Source organism: Phocoena phocoena, chromosome 1 (genome assembly GCF_963924675.1).
Source record: "Phocoena phocoena chromosome 1, mPhoPho1.1, whole genome shotgun sequence".
In the NCBI taxonomy this organism is placed as follows: domain Eukaryota; kingdom Metazoa; phylum Chordata; class Mammalia; order Artiodactyla; family Phocoenidae; genus Phocoena; species Phocoena phocoena.
In genome coordinates this window covers 9,390,707-9,407,646 of record NC_089219.1, presented here as the reverse complement: position 1 = coordinate 9,407,646, position 16,940 = coordinate 9,390,707, and the positions used below count along the sequence as shown (strand labels likewise).

General features: G+C 57.4%; 1 protein-coding gene across 2 annotated transcripts in view; it reads right to left on the bottom strand.

The window, feature by feature from the left end:
- TNFRSF1B (TNF receptor superfamily member 1B) overlaps positions 1 to 16,896 on the bottom strand; it is a 33,408-nt gene extending 16,512 nt beyond the window's left edge. For both annotated transcript variants that reach the window (XM_065874580.1, XM_065874590.1), the window contains exon 1: positions 16,819 to 16,896. In XM_065874580.1, coding sequence (XP_065730652.1) covers positions 16,819 to 16,896 — 78 coding nt within the window. The remainder of the gene's footprint in view (positions 1 to 16,818) is intronic.
- Between the last annotated feature and the right edge of the window lie 44 nt (positions 16,897 to 16,940).

The window sequence follows — 16,940 nt, the reverse complement described above, 5'->3', positions numbered from 1 at the left end:
GTTTGCTCCTGGAGTAAAGCCCCTTCTCCGGGCTCCTCCCACTTACTGGGGGTGGGGGTCACTGCCTGCATCCAAAGCCCCTGGCGGGGGTCTATTATAATGCCCACTCCCACCGCAAAGAAGGGGCAGGAACCCCCGGGGGCGGGGGTGGGGGGGTGGGGGTGCTGCCCGGGAAGCTGTACTGTTAAAAAAAAGAAAAGAAAAGAGAAAAGAAGAGAAGAGAAGAGAAAAGAAAAGAAAAGAAAAAAGAAAACCTGCCAAGCAATTCCCATGCTCCAGTGCTGAGCAAAGCTGAGCAGCAGGCAGGCCAGAGCAAGAGGCGCTGGGGCAGCACGTGGAGGAGACCTAGCAATCAAAGGCTGGGGGAGCCCCGAGACCGGAGGATCGTGCTTCCTGCAGCCCCCTTCGCACACTGGCTGCAACGCAGGCCTAAGTGCCCCCCCAGCCCCCCTGCAGCCCGCTGTGCCTCGCACTCTGACTGAGCAGCCCGGGCGGCAGCCTCCCCCCAACCCCACCGCAGACAGCACCCTGGGGGCAGGGTGGGGTCACACCTCCTTCCCTCGAGCCCCCTGCCCCCCAGGGTGGCGGGCACAGGTCTCAAGGACCCTGCACACGGTGGGCTTCCTCCCCCCAAGTACCCTAGGGGTAACTAGGGGAGCCCCTCACTCCTGTGGGCCCCGAGAGCCACAGGCCTGGCAGCTACCGGCGGGGAGAGGACTCCTCCTCCCCCGCCCCCCTCACCGGGGCAGCCCTCTGTGGTGCAGCCCGGGGCGCCTGCCCTGCCTGGGGGAGGATTTCCTGTCAGGGCCCAAAGGACCTGACGGGAAAGGGCCCTGCCTTGGCCAAGTCTGGGCTCTCTCTCCACCCATGGGGCAAGGGTTCCGGGACAAGGCGGGCAGCTGGACCCCCAGGGCCCCCAGGCCACTGCCCAGCGGCCTCCCCTCCAGGGTCTTTTCCTGTCCGAATCCCGCTCTGAATCCCCTTCCCTACACTTCCTCCTGCCGCTCTGACTCCAGCCCGAGCTGCTGGCAGCGGGCGGAGGAGGTCAGCCCTCCTTTCAGCAATCTTGAGGCCTGTTTATGCTCTTGGACAGGAAAAAAAAAAAAACAAAACCAAACCACTGCCCTGTCATGGCTAAACAATGAGGAACAGAAAGCCCCTTGCAGAGTGGGACAAAAGGTCACTCCCTCCACCGCCCTGCTCACCAGAGCAGAGGCTAAGCTGGGGTACAGCCCTAGGAGCTGGGTCTCAGGTCAGCAAAGGAGCCATACAAGCGGAGGGTCCTTGGAGGTGCCCAGAACATGGTGAGCAGCCTCTGGGAAACTCGGTGCTAAGGAAGCTTCTGTTCTTTTGTCTGGTGTCAGGGAGGCTCAGAGCCACACTCCACCCACCCACAGGGGAGCTCTGACCGACATTTTAGAATGAGGAAATGAATTGGGTAGTACTGAATTCACTCGGTATGCTTAGCAGAGCCAATCTTTCAAAATACAGCATCCCCAAGCAAACACTGGGAACCACTAGTGAGCACTAAGCACTCATCTAACAGGTGGGAAATCTGTGACCCAGCGTGTGTGTGTGTGTGTGTGTGTGTGTGTGTGTGTGTGTGTTGGGGGAGATTGGAGAAGATAGACGATGGATGGATGGGTGAACGGGTGGATGGATGATGGATGGATGGACAGATAGATAAAGAGAGGGAGAGAGGATGATAGATGAAAGGAAGGAGGGAGGGAGAGGGAAGGTGGGAGAGGGAAGGAGGGAGAGGGAAGGAAGGAAGGAAGGAAGGAAGGACCCATCTAACATCCAATTTGTGAGGCACATCTGATTGTGCCCATTTCACAGACGGGGAAATAGAGATGGAAAGAAGCCAACCCACCTCCTGGGGTTTCCCAAAGGCCATGCCAGGGCCCGGCTGGTGGCAGCTGAGCGATGCCTGTGCACAAGGGGCCAACAGGGCCCATTGCTCATCCACCACAGGCCTCAGAGCTGCCTCACATTGGAGTCTGCAGCTCCATTTCCTCTACATCCCAGGAGTGACAGTACGTGTTGGACCCCCCATCGGATAGACTCCTCACCAACATTTCACAGATGGTTGAGAGGTGAAGCGATGCACCCAAGGCTACACCAGAAGAGCCACACCCCCGACACCGCTATCCTGCCTCCCTTCTCTTGTGGGCCCAAGCTTCCCTTGCCCTCGACACAGACCCAGGACCCCAAGCGCCTGCCAAACTCAGCACCCTCTCCCACCATGTGGCCTCCAGCACTCTTCCAGGTTCTCAGCTTTGGCCCTTCGGAGAGGAAAGGAAAACACAGGATATTCCTTAGGCACCAACTATCTACAGGCCAGGCTGCAAGCACTTTATAATACCCCACTCCTACCCCCCAAAAGCTGGTGGGTACGTGCCCACTTCACAGCTCGGGGAGATCAAGTCATTTGTCTGAGGTCTGGGAGGGAAGAGGTGGAGTTGGGATGTGACTCTTGCTCTGGTCCCACTGGAGAAGTCTTTGCTCCCCTCCTCAGGACAGCTAAAGGGGCCAGCCCCTGGGATCCACCCTCTGCCCTGAGTCACCACCGTGCCACCAGCACCCGTTCATCCACCTCCACGCTGAGCGGAGCCTGGGGAGCTGGTTCACACGGGCACACGCACCCTCTCCCTCCCTCCCTCCCTTCCTCTCTCTCTCTCTCTCTCTCTCTCTCTCTCTCTCACACACACACACACACACACACACACACACACACACACACCAGTGCAAGGGACCTCTCTCAGCCTCAGGCCAACATCCTCTGACCTCAGCTCTGACCTGGTTTCCCAGGTAACCACGCAGGAATCTCAGAAGAGCCCGTCTCCTGCAGCGGGCAGGGACATCCAGCACCTGAGACCCTGCCCTTCCCAGAACTGCTTGTTTCACGGGGATCCTTGACCTGTCAGGAGCTGGCAGCTCCTCAGCAAGCAGGAGTGGGGTCAGCAAAGGCTCAAAGGTAGGAGCCTGTGAACAGGGAGTGTTGGCCCAGCTGATCTGCAGCTGTGTCAAGTGCTGGAGGGACACGCGGGAGCCGATGACCGGCCCAGAAGCGGGGGTGGGACTGAGGCGCAGCAGCTCGGGGCTGGCAGGAACCTTAGAGATGATCTCAGATGACCTCTCATTTAGTGGTGGAGAAAGACAGGGGCAAAGGTGGAAACGTTCATTCATTCATTCAACAAACATGAAGGTGCCGGGCACTCAGCATCAAACATAAGCAAGTCCCTGCCCAGGAAGCTGGGCTCTAGTTGGGGAGACACAGACACGCACAGTGGAAAATGGAAGGTGGTAGCAGGAGCTAAGGAAAAGGGAAAAGCAAGGTGGGGCGAGAAGCCCCAGGGAGGATGTGCTCCGCGTGTTCCAGGCACAGCCAGGGGGCCAGGGCAGCGAGGCCAGGGTGGGCGAAGGTGAGGGAGAGGGTGAGGGCACTAGGAGACAGGAACAGCAGCACCTTGTCCTGGAAGTTTGTATCGTGCAGAGCTGTTCACACGCGCTACCGTCTCTGATTCCTCATTCCAGTGCTGTGACGTTGGTAATATCGGTATTCCCAAGTCACAGATGAGAAAACTGAGCCTCAGAGGTCTCCTCACCTCCAGCTCTGTGTTCCTTCCCTGCCCCAGAAAGACTGGATCTCAACCCTCCCTGCCCTGGGCCCACCCCAAAGGTCCTCCCTCCCCCACTCAGGCACTTCTTCTACTGTGGGCGGTAACCAGCTTCTCTGTGCCTCAGCTTCCTCATCTGTAAAATGGTGGTGTGGCCTGGTTGAGGTTCTAAGCCCTTTCCAGCTCTGGCTTCTTCAGGATGGGCATCAAAAAGCTCAGCCCCCTCCCGAGACCTCAGGAGGATGGGGTGGGTGGGTGGCCCACCCACATGAGAGGTGGAAAAACTGAATGACCTAGGAGGTAAGGGCTGGGGTGTGAGGCAAGGCTGAGGGTGGGTGTGGGGAGGGGCTTCCTTGCCCCAGCTCTGCCCCTCAAACGCTCTCCGAGGGTGAGGGTGGCCTGAGCAAGTGTCCCCTGGGAGGAGGGGGGCTGGAGATGTCCATCCCCCCACGTATACGGACACCTGCCCTCACAGGAGGAGCTTTGGCCTCGGTTCAGAAGATCTGGATATATATGCTGGTCCTACGGGACTTGGGAACATCACTTACTCTCTGAGTCTCGACACTGTCATCCGTAAAATAGTGACATAACACCTTGCCCGGCCTCCTCCTTCCTCCTCGGGTTATTGTAGGCGCAAAGGCGGGGGGCAGGGGATCTTAACTTGGGTCCGTCATCTTCTCCCAGACTCCCAGGGGACCCGGGGGGGGGGGCGCTCTAAGGGTCTGCAAAGGCCCTGACACACATGTGGCCTTGTGTCGGATGGAATATTAGAACCGGGCTCTCTCTGCCTTAGTTTCAGCTAAGAACAGGCACGGCAAGGACAAGTCGCTGAGGGCAGGCGGCCCAGTTTTGGTGAGGCGCTAGGTGGCCCATGCAGGCCTTGCAATGGAGGGGGTTTCCCTCTCTCCTCAAGAGCAGGTCTGGGGAAGCTGACCCGTGACCCTTGGAGTTATGGAGTCACCCTCAGGCTGACCCCAGGCCCAGTCCTCAAGAAGCCCCAGGTCAGGAGACGGCAGTAGGCCAGCTGCAGGGACAGCGGAGTGGGCCTCGTTAAGGCAGAGGGAGGAGGGGATGCCTGCAGGTCAGATGTGGGCTTTCTAGGGTAGTGGCCTTGGGTGGTCTCCAAGGGACTTTACTCAAGCGGAACACCTGGAGGGGTGAGGGGACCCCTAAATAAAGAGTCTGGGTGAGTGACCAAAACCCAGCAGCCAGGGGTCCATTAAGTGGCCAGAGGACACAGTGTCCAGGATAAGGGACAGGGATGTGACTGTGAGTCCCTGAAAGAAGGTGAGCCTCAGAGGCCAGCAGGGGGCAAAGCCAGAGCAGGACCAGACTTAGCTGGTGGGTGTGGCATGAATTTTCCCCACCCTCTACTCCCTCTCTTTCCCACTCCTCCCAACTCTCACCCTGGAGGACCAGAAACCACAGCTAGCAGCCAGGGCTGGAGGAGGGAGACTAGGGCAAGGTAGGCACTGCACTGGGGTCTGCCCAGTGAGCAGCAGGGCCACGGCACCAGGCAAGACCCTCTGATTGTGGAGTCAGCGCACCTTCTCGGGGAATTGGGCAACCCCACGCCAGCTGACTTCCTGCCTCTCTGCTCCCCGACCAAGACCCTGCATGCACCCCAAGGTGGGGGCCCTCAGTCCCTTCTCCTATTTATAAATAGACTGCGAGAGGGGAAGGCAAAGAAAGACAGGCCTGGGGAGGGAGGAGGAAGTGGCCGCCACCAAGACAGTGTCATCTGAAAGCACTAAAGCTGTGGCGCCCTCTGCCCTTCCTGCCAGCACTGACGAAGCACTGCGGGGGTCTCCAAGGCTTTTTGATTTTCTGGAGACCCCCCCACCGCCCCCCCACTTAGATGCCAGTACCCTTGGGAAGGGGTCCCACTCCCAGCCTTCCCCAGGAGCACCCCTGGGCAGGGTGAGAGCAGGAAGGGGATGTGGTGGGAAGAAGGCCACGGGGGGAAGCTTCAGGCTTGAGGAGTACACATGCCCCACAAAACTTCTCTTTTCACAAAGTGGGAGAGACAGGGACTGCTCGGACCCAGGAGTAGTACCTACGGTGTGCAGACAGTGCTGAGTGAGCAGGCCCACATGCATTCTCTTGTTTTATCTCTGCACCAACACAACGAGGTCAGCATCACCCCATTTTAGAGATGCAGAAACAGAGGCTTCCGGATATTCGATAGCATGTCCGGGGCCACGTAGCCAGCGAGCGGCAGAACTAGTCCCAGCTGCATCTCCCTCAGTGTCCCCAGACAGGCTCATACCCCGTGGTCTTCTCTTGCTCCCTCATTTCACAGAGGAGAGGCCCAGAGAGGGAGAGTGACTCCCCGGAGAACGCACGGTGAGCAAGGTGTGGGCGGGTTCGATGACTCTCCCAGGCAAAAGGGTCTCCAGGATGCCAGGGACAGACACTGCAGCCATGGAGCGGAGCAGAGGCGTCTGCCCAAGGACCCAGGGAGGGAAACTGGCTTCAACCAATAGAGAAACCACATCATTTCCATGGCAGGTCCCTGGGGCCCTGGCATATGCTGAGAGACAGCAGAACCATTTTGGCTTCAATCTTAGGGGGTTCTCGGGAGTCCCGCAGACTTCGGGGTGCAGCTGACACAGCGATGACGCCAGAGCCAGGCAGTGGAGGCTCATCTGTCATCACGGAGAGGAACGGCATCTACGTCAGGAGGACCGACCACATCACAGGCGGCGGCCAAGGGTGACACATCCCACTCCCGGCCTGCTGCCTGTGATGTCGCTTTAGAAGTGAGCTGGGGGAGGACAGGAAGCCCGGGCTGGTATCCGGTTCTTGGGGTCAGGCTTTGTGCTAAGCACCGGGGTACAAAGATACCGGGGCGTGGTCCTTGCCCTCAAGGAACCCTCGGTCTAGTTGCAGAAAACACCCTAACCCTTTCCATCCCCTCCCAACACACACACCCCAGGCCCAGCCACCACCTACAACCTCCTCACTCTCGGTCCCCAGGCTTCCCAGACAGACTTGAAGCCACCTTCCTACACCAAGTCTGTCCTGAGCTCAATGTCCTCAGCCTGGGGCCCGGGGGCCACTGCCTGGGCCCTGCCAGCATCTCCCACTCAGTCTTCACCTCACCCTGCATCATCCCTCTGGCTCTGGTACCCTCCTTCCCGTGTCCTCCTGCTGCTACCTCTGCCCAAACATCCTGCCCTCCCCTCTTGCAGGGCTAACTCTTTGGCTTCCTTCCAGAGTCCTCTCCACTACCATCTCAAGGAAACCTGCTCCGGACCCACAGATGGGGTCAGAGGTCCCCCTCGAGGGCTCCAGCAACAACCCGGGTATACCTCTCTAATTCATGGACCACCTTTTGGTTAATCATTTGCTTCCCTGTGCCTCCCCGTCTGCACCCTCGAGCGTGAGCTCTGAACCAGACACCTGGGTTTCGGTCCCAGCTCTGCCACTCACCAGCCTCAGTTCTGCCATCTCTGAAACGGGGACAAAAGCAGTGCCCACCTCATGGGGCTGTTATGATTCACTGGGCCAAGGCGTGTGGAGTGCGCCATGCCCGGCGGCAGCAAGAGCTGAGCGTCAGTCGTTGGGTTTTTATTACTCACGGCTCTACACCCAGCCCAGCGCACAGCCCACAGCGGGTACCTAACGGATGCTGAATTGTTTAACAGAAGCAAAGTTTCATTTCCAATTAGTTGAAATGAGCTGGGGCTAGCAGGAGAACTGGGCAGGAAACAGGCTTATAGAGAGAGAGGGTGGCGTCCCCAGAATGGCAGAGCCCCTCATGGCCACTGCAACCACCCTGACTTCTGGGTGGTAGTTTAAGCACAGAGCTCGGAAGGGGCTGCCTGGGGTGGGGTCTTGGCTCTGCCTCTGGTGAGCTGAGAGCCTGAGCCCAAAGCTTAACCTCTGTGCCTCGACTGCTTCTCCTATCAAATGGGGATGATGATGGTACACCCTTCCCAGGTGGCCTTGAGGACAGAAGGCACTCGGGGCGTGTAATGCATTAGACCCGTGCCTGGCACCCACGAAGCACCCCCGGACGTCAGTCCTCGCTCAGGGTTTGCTGCACTCTCCCAGACCCCAAAGGGAAATGACGGAGGGGGGCCTTTCCATCCCCACCTCACCACTGAGAGGAAAACCAAAGCCCAGGGAGAAGGTCCCAAGGTCCTGGCAACAGAGGCAGGCAGGCCCCCAGGAATCCTGACCCTCTGCCCATGGGGGGCTCATCACATTTCATGCCTGAGATGCAAAGGCCAGCCCTGCCCAGCCTCATGTCCACCCCAGCAGCAGCCAGGGTGAGCGAAGCCGGGTTCACGCTGGGGCTGAGCACAAGAACTCCAGGAATACACGAGGGTGACACTGTCCACGGTCAGGTCGCAGGGACGGGGCTGATGCCATGGGCACCTCATGTTGCAGGATGGGGTGGAGAAGGACGGCTCCCCTTTCTCCCGAGTGTCTCTGTCTCCACCCTAGGTCATTGGTCCAGCCCAAAGCCCAACTCCACTTCCCTGAAGCCTTTGATCCTTCCTTCCTGTCCTGCTACTAACCTCTCAGCCAGAGCTCTCGCCTAAACTACTGCAACATTCTCTCCACCTCATCTGTCCTTCCCACTGAGGCCTGGGTGATCTTCCTAATACACCCTCTGCTCTGGTCACTCCCTCACTCAAAAACTATCAGCGGCTCCCCGTTGCCTCAACTCCTGATACGAAGTGAGTGTGGTAGCTGAAAGCATAGTCACTGGAAAAAAGATGCCTGGCTTTGAATCCAGACTCCCCTCTATTGGAGGGCAGCATCAAAGGAGTTTTGCTTTTTTTTTTTTTTTAAATAAATGAGACTTAAAAACCTCAGTCTTCTCATCTGCAGAATGGAACTGATAACAGTATATACCTCATGGGACTGTTGTGAGGATTAAATGAGATAACACATGTAAAGTGCTTAGTAAACGCTCCACAAATTACAGTGGCGGGCTTTCCTGGTGGCACAGTCGTTGAGAATCTGCCTGCCAATGCAGGGGACATGGATGGGTTCGAGCCCTGGTCTGGGAAGATACCACATGCCGCAGAGCAGCTGGGCCCGTGAGCCACAACTACTGAGCCTGTGCGTCTGGAGCCTGTGCTCCGCAACAAGAGAGGCCGCGACAGTGAGAGGCCCGCGCGCCGCGATGAAGAGTGGCCCCCGCTCGCCGCAACTAGAGAAAGCCCTCACACAGAAACGAAGACCCAACACAGCCAAAAATAAATAAATAAAATACTGAATACATAACTACTTAAAAAAAAAAAAAAGTTACAGTTGCTACAATGTTTTAATTTAATTTTAAAATTTTTTACTACTTCCAGAAACTGGTCCTAAACAGCCTACAGCCTCAAGTGCCATCGCCACCCATAACAGGCCTGTTGCTCCAGCTAGGATGGCCTAGCTACTATCCCCTGCTATCCCTACTCCTGGCATCCACTCAGCCCAATCCTGACCACCCTCCAGGGCTCAGCTTTTAAAAAGATCCTTGTGTGGTCACTGCGGGAAGAGGCATGTGGGGGACAGAGTCAGGAAGGTGTCAAAAGATGAGGGGGGTGACCAAGGGGCCAGGCCAGGAAGCGAGTGAAGCCATGGGGTGGTGGGGGAGGGGCTTGAGAGAGCTAGGAGGACAGGACAGGAAGGAGCAGAACTGGGGGCTTGTGAACGCGGAGCAGGAGGTGACAGGCTCACCAGGAACAAGCTGAACCTCTGCGCGTGGCAGACAGAAGCGGGGCTCTGGGTCAGCAGGAGGGAGGACACGGAGGGGTGCCCAGGATGCTGGCGGCCATCCCGGTAACTAAAGCCAAGTGCTGGGAGCCCTTCCCTAAGAGTCACTGTCAAGTCCAGACCTGGGCCTTGAGCTGGAGACCCACAGAGGCCGGAGCTGCAGGCCACCTCCTGCCCAAAGTCACTCACCCTCTATCCCCTTCCCCCTCCCCTTTGTCTAACACTCAGGCTGGGCCAGGTCTCTGCTGATCTCCACTTCCAGCTGGGCCAGCTGGGGGTCAGAGAGGAGAAGGGAACTGGCCAAGCCCTCCCGAGCTGGAGGCTGAGCCAGGGCTGGGCCCAGGACCCCCACTCCCAGCCCCACGGTCCGGTCCCTTCCGCAGCCTCCAGCATCTCTCCTGAATGGCACTGGAGAAGGCTCTCCACGGACAGTCCGGCAGATGCCCATCCAGAGCCCCCTGCCCCAAATCCCTTCCCGTGCTGCTCTCACCCTCAGGCCCTCTCAGTTCCCCGAATATGTGGCCAAATCAGCTACACCCCCTGCAGGGCCAGGCTCAGGTGGAAACAGACAGGTGGGCCCCTGTCTGGACAGCAGAGGAAAACAAAAGCCCCTGGGGATTTCCTCCAGCCAAAGCACTGAATCAACCCGGGGTCCCAGCTCTGAAGCTGGGGGCAGAGTAGTGGTTTGCTGGCCAAAGGGATCCAGCCGTGTCCCTCGACGTCCCCCGGCACTGCCAGTTGTCCCCACGCGTGCCCACTCAGTATCTGCTACCAAGAACGGGAGGGCGGCTGGCCGGCCCGGGGCCTGGGAGATGGGCTCTGCAACCGTGTGAGCCGGCTAACAGGTCTTGTTCTAGTAACAAAATGGAGAGTCTTGCAATCCTCAACCTCCGCAGGTGACACCTGAGATGCAGCCTGTTCCAACCTCTCCTCTTCTGCAAAGAGGAAGTAGAGGCTGAGAGCTAGGGCGGTGTGTCACGGTCAACAGGCCACCAGGGCAGAGACAGACCACAGCTGGAGTCTGGACTCTCCTGCACAGCTGCCCCGCCCCCCAACACCCCCCAGCATTGCTCACACCTGGGGCAGATGGAAATCGACTCCTTCAAACCCCCATCGGTGAACAGACACTTTCTCTTCCTGGGCTCGCACCTCGAGTGTCCCAAACCACAGTGATGTCACCACCACCTGTGACCTCATGACACGACACGATGGAAAATGACCGTGGGCCCCAGAGTCCCAGCCCCACAGTCAACATATCAGCGGAGGGGCACAAACACCCAAAGCCCTGGGACTCAGAACCAGGGGGACAGCTGTGAGTCCATCACAGGTGACAAAGCCTTCTTCAAGGAACCCCACCCCCCACCCCGCACTCAAGGCTTCCCCGAACCTGTGGGATCCCAGGCGGCAGGCCCCGCAGTGATGCCCACAGCACGGACTTTCCCGTGGTGCCCCAAAGGGTCTGGCTTCTGAACTTTAAGAGGGGCTAATCAGGTAGTAAGGGGCGGGGAGGTGGGAAACACGTGAAGCCTGTTCTGCCTGAGGGGTGTGCGTCTTGTCTCGGATGAAAGCTGACCAGCAGCCAGGGATTCTTGATGCTACTGCGGCCTGAGTCAAGGAAATCCTTCCAGCTAAAACAAGTGGGACTGAGGTCAGCAAGAAGGGAGACTGGGAATCAAAGATATTAATGGTGGGGAGTGGTGGACTCTCCTTCCTGGGAAAACTCTTAGACCCCCCTCGCCCCCAGTCTGTGGCCTCCATCAAGCACAGGCAACACTGATACTTCCCCAACATTCCAAGGGAGTGTTAGGATCAGTGCTGTTATGTTTTATAGATAGGGGTGCTTAGGCCCAGAGAGGTTAAGTAACCCGAGCGAGGTCACACAGTGAGCCGGAGACCACAGTGTACAGATGGGAACTCTGGTCTCTCGGGCCCCAGGCCAGTGCTCCTTCCTCAGGGTCCTGCTGTCTCGGAAATCACTTGGAGGCTGGGGGATGGACAGCATGACCTCAGAAGAGCCTTCATAAAGCTTCCCCTTTTCAGGGTTACAGGTAAATACAACCTTCTGGATCACGGAGGTCAGAGATGGAAGAGATTTTAAAGACAGCCTGGAATCAGCCCATGCCCATCTTGCAGGTGGGAAAGTCGAGGCCTTCTGCATCCCCTTCACAGAGAGGTCATGAGACTCCTCTATTCTATGCCACATGTGCCCCTTGCTCACCCTCAAATGAGATCCAGCACCTGTCACTCACTGAAAGGAGTTGGGAGGGGGAGGGGAGGATTTCCTGACCCCGCAGCCTGTGCCACATGCCAGGCTCCTAAGGCCAGGCAGTTGGATGGGTGGTGTGAGAGGCCCTAGGACGCAGGCTCTGGATCAGGAAGCATAACCAGGAGAAGGCGGGCAGGAGGGAAACTGTCCTCAGGGATGCTGGGCAGGAGCTCTGGGCAAATGGAGGTCTGCCACCCCTACCTCAGAGCCCTGTGGCTCAGAGACAGGGACTCCGCCTCCACGGTGAATCCCAGGCCCTGCGAAGGCACAGATGCTCAAATAGCCACCAATGGGCTGCATAGCATATAAAGCACTTTTAATCCTGACAACCAGCCAGTGAGGTGAAGGATCATTTTTCTATTTTACAGATGGGAACACAGAGGCAGGCTCCCAGAGATGGAAAGACTTGTCAAGGTCACACAGTCTACAAACAGCAAAGTAAGAAGTGAGCCAAGGTCTGTCCAGTTCTGAGGACACAGCGTTTCTTCTAAGTCATCAATATTGCTTCCCTGGGGCCTGGCGGGATGTCCAGAAGCGGGAGCCACAGCAACTCCACTTTGTTTCTGTTTCCCTTGGTAGCACCCTTCTCTCCACCGTAACCCCTGGCTTCCCTTGCTGCCTGCTTCTGGGCAAGTCACATGCTTCCTGGGCTCTTAAATCACTGCCAGTGGGTGGCCCTGTCACGAGCCAGGAGGGGGATGTGGGCGGGTGAGCACTTTGGGGAGAGCACCGCTAGCCTCAGCAGACTCAACACAGCAGAGGAAGAACCCAGAGAAATATCCCAGAGAGAGTGAGACGAACTGGAGCCCAGCCCTGCCACCACTGGCTTTCCAAACTCTTCTGTCTCATCCATAAAGCAGGGTCATTATGAAGGTCAGATGAATATTTTCGGACATTAATTCAATATTTTTTAGCACCCACTACATGCCAGGCACCGCTCTAAGCCAATGGCTCTCAACTGAGGCAATTCCCCCCAGGGGACATTTTGCAGCATCTGGAGACGCTTTTAACTGTCACAAATGAAGGACAAGTGCTGCTGGCATCTAGTGGGTTGAGACCAGGGATGCTGCTAAACATCCTACAACTCACAGGACAACTCCCACAGCAACCATATGGCCCGAATGCCAAGAGAACTGAGAACAAGGAATCCTCTGCTAGGCTACGGACAAGTGAACAAGTCCCTGCCCTCACCATGCTTAACACTCTAGTAGAAAGACACAATGCAAGTGAAAGAAATATAATAGGCCATGAGTGTTACAGAGGAAAACAAAGCAGGTCAGGGGAGTGAGAGTACCTGGTGGGGAGCTTTTATAGGTAGGATGGCCAGAGAAGGCATTCCTGAGAAGAATTCATTTCAGCAAAAGAAAGTGCAGGAAGGAGACCTGAGGATTATCAGCGGGAGGAGCGTTCAAGGTAAAGGGGAAGCAAGTGCAAAGGCCCTGAGGCAGGGGTGTGTGTGGCATGTCTGAGAAACGGAAAAGCAGCCCACATGGCGTAAACCTGAGAACTAAGTTGATGTGTAGAGCTGAATGAAACACACACACAAACACCCACGGATGGCATCAAAACTCTCCCCCTCCAACCTTCTTGGCTACTCCTCCAGGAGCCACTGGGCCAAACCCAGGACCACAGTGAGGGTCACATCCTCAGTCAGCAAACAGGTTCCCCTCTGGCATATTAGACAGGGGACAAAGAGACATCCCAGGACGGCAGGTACCCTGGATCACCCATCTCCACCAAAGGCCAATGTCCCCAGGCCAAGCTAGGAGTCCCCAACCTCTCCCCTAACTCGAGCTGGCCCCAGGCCCCTAGGTATTGAGGCCCCTCAGCCTCAGGCCAACCCAGCAGGTAGAGATCCCCTCAGCCCCCTCCCAGCAACAACAGAAAGCCAGACAGCTAGAGCCCTGCCCATCCCCATTAGATGGCACCAAATGCTCACCTATCCTGCCAGCTGTACTGGCGTTTGTTTGCTGAATGAATGGATGACGAGATGAATGAATGACGCATTCCACACCAGCCAGCAAATACAGCTTTTAAAGGAGGCAAAAACCCTGCAGGCAAAGTGATTCTGCCACGCCTGCAGCAGCTCAGGTCTCCCTGGGGCTCTTTCTACAACTTGATTTATTACATCGGACACAACTGAGTATCCACTGTGTGCCAGGGACCCGGGTGGGGGCAGACGGTGGATACAGGCATGGGGAGGGTAGAGTAAGAAGAGCTTTGGAATCAGGCAGACCTGCATTCGAACCTCCCCACCCACTACCCTCCAGTTCTATAATCCTGGGAAATACCATAACCTCTCTGAGCCTCAAGCTTCCGCATCTCTAAAGGGGAACGCCACCTTTTAAGAGTTGCTATAAGGAAGGTTTCAGCAAGATTCTGCAGTTAAATCCTAAGCATGCTGCCTGGTACTTAGTAGGCATTCAAAGAACAGGTGCTATTGTGGTGCTAATAATAAGGAGGAAGACCCCCCCAGTACCTGCCCTGAAGGAACTTTCCATCTATTGAGGTGGATAGAACACAACCAGATTAAAATCAGAATGTAGTCTGTCCTAGAGAGGGATGAAGGGCTGGGAGTTCAAAGAGCAGAGGATCAAATCCAACTGGGAAGGATTCTCCTGGTGGCACAGTGGTTAAGAATCCGCCTGCCAATGCAGGGGACACGGGTTCGAGCCCTGGCCCGGGAAGATCCCACATGCCTCGGAGGAACTAAGCCCGTGTGCCACAACTACTAAGCCTGTGCCCTAGGGCCCGAGAGCCACAACTACCGAGCCCGTGTGCCGCAACTACTGAAGCCCGCGCGCCTAGAGCCCATGCTCTGCAACAAGAGAAGCCGCCGCAATGAGAAGCCCACGCACCGCAGTGAAGAGCAGTCCCAGCTCGCCGCAACTAGAGAAAGCCCACGCGCAGCAACGAAGACCCAATGCAGCCAAAAAAATAAATAAAATAGAAAATAAATAAATTTTTTTAAAAATCCAACTGGGAGAGTGAGGAAAGGCTTTGGCGTGGGGGGTGGGGGGAACGTGCAAAAGACCCTTAAGGATGGGGGAAAGGGTGCACCACGGAGACAGACAGCATGGAGTACGAAGATACACAATGGCCGTGTTTCGTAGGGTATAGGGTACGATGCAGAGAGGTGGCAGGAAACACCCGGAGACCTCACTCGCTCTGGCCTGAGACACCTGGGGGAGTTTCTGCCTTGGCCACTGGGAGCCTTTTGCTTCCCAGGCAGGGAGAGAGGCACTCCAATTTGAGGAGGGCCACTCTAGTGATGCCACCAAGGAGGATCAGTGGGAGAGGGGGCAGGGGCCAGGGGACCAGCTAAAAGGCTGTGAAGACAGTCCCGGAGGAGGGAACCTGAGCTGATACAGGAGCTGGGCACACGGGAGGGAAGTGAGAGACTCAGGAGAACCCCTCAAGCAACTCCAAGACTAGGAGCTGCTGTCCTGCAGAGAAGCCCTGTGCCTCCTCCCCCCAGGGGCTCGTGTGTCCCCAGGTTCGCTGAGGTACAGTGATACCCCTAGTCTTGGCACACTGCAGTCAGGCTGGGGACCAGAGCCACCAGCATCCACACTCAAGTCTCAGACCTGGGACTCTCCTGACCTCCTCTGTTTACAGAACAACCTCTGGGGCAGCGCCCCCAGGTCCCACCCTGGCACCAACTGTGAATGAGTCAATTCTGGTCCGACCACCTCCATCCTCTGCCTTGAGAACTGAACTCTAAAGGTGTCTTTAGCCTTAGCCAGTGAGTCACCTCACATGAGTCAATGCCACCTCCCACCTTCCTCCCTGGTCAAGATATCCAGATGGGTCAGCACACACCCATCCATCAGGGTAAGATCGTGAGGAAAGGATGAGGCACACCTCCTCCCAGCCAAGAGGGGAAAGGAAGAGGCGTCCCTTTGGAAGAAAGAGAGCCCCCCATGCCCTCCCATGAAACACAAGGAGTTTGCTGAGCCTCAGTTTTCCTTCTCTGCAAAATGGGGCTATTCTTTTTTTTAATTAATCAATTAATTAATTTGTTTGTTTGTTTGTTTTTGGCTGCGTTGGGTCTTCGTTGCTGCACGCAGTCTTTCTCTAGTTGTGATGAGCGGGGACTACTCTTTGTTGCGGGCTTCTCATTGCGGTGGCTTCCCTTGTCGTGGAGCACAGACTCTAGGTGTGCAGGCTCAGTAGTTGTGGCGCACGGGCTTAGTGGCTCCGCGGCATGTGGGATCTTCCCGGACCAGGGCTCGAACCCGTGTCCCCTGCATCGGCAGGCGGATTCTTAACCACTGCGCCACCAGGGAAGTCCAAAATGGGGCTCTTCTGTCTTACCAGACCATGGAGACAGCCACAAGAGGTAAAGGTGGAAGAATCCTCTGTACACTCTCTCTCCCTTGCTATTGTGGTGGGTGCAGTTAGCGCTGAATAACAGCTCTGGGGTCTCTGCTCTCTCCATTTTCCTGGAGCCCCTTAGACATCATGTTTGTCTTGATAACCAGCCCAGAAGTCCTCCCTCACCCCTGTCGCCCAGAGCTCAGGCACAGATCCTTGGGGAGGTCAGCCCAGGGGAACCTGAGGGCACTGTCTCTCTCCCTATCACCCCAGAGTCCACAGACGGCAGGCTCTGAAGTGGGTCCTGGGGAAGGGGTCTGGGCAAAGGGCATGGAAGACAGTCCACAGTCTGACTGTGCCCTTATTAGGTGCTACTGCACACCTGGCCCTGTTCTTTTACACACGCAGCCCCAGTATTTCTAAGAAAGAGGAAAACCGTAGCTCAGAAGGGAGGAAGTCTTCTGACGAAGGTGCCGGGCATCTGTAGTGGGGACAGAGCCCCAGTACAGATCACTGCCTACCCCCACCCCCAAGTCACCCCGGAGAGGCCAGGGGTCGCAGGGATAACGGGAGTTGGGTTTCACAGTCTGGCTGGGATCTGCCCAGGGCCCGCTGGCCGGCCACCGACGGCGGAGGGACCAAGGTGCGACTCCGGGTCGCGGTGGCCAGAGTTCCGGCCCCGGGCGCACGTGTGCCAAACCCGGGGTGCCCAGAGGGTCTCCAGCGGCGTGCATCTGATCCGGTGTGGCGGGTGCTGCGTCTCCGTCGCTCCGAGCCCCGCACCACTGTCACGGCGCCCCGGACGCCCCGGGGCGGGGGACGCGCGCCAGCCTGGGGTGGATGGCATGGCGCCCCCCCGCCCCCGCCCCAGACAGGGTCGCGCGAGTCACCTACCTGGGTGGGCACGGCGCGCCCTGCGGCCCAGAGCTGCAGTCCGACGGCCAGCGCGGCCCAGAAGGCGGTGGGCACCATGGGTGCGGGCGGCTCGGCGGGCCCCTCGCGCCCTCGCGCCACCG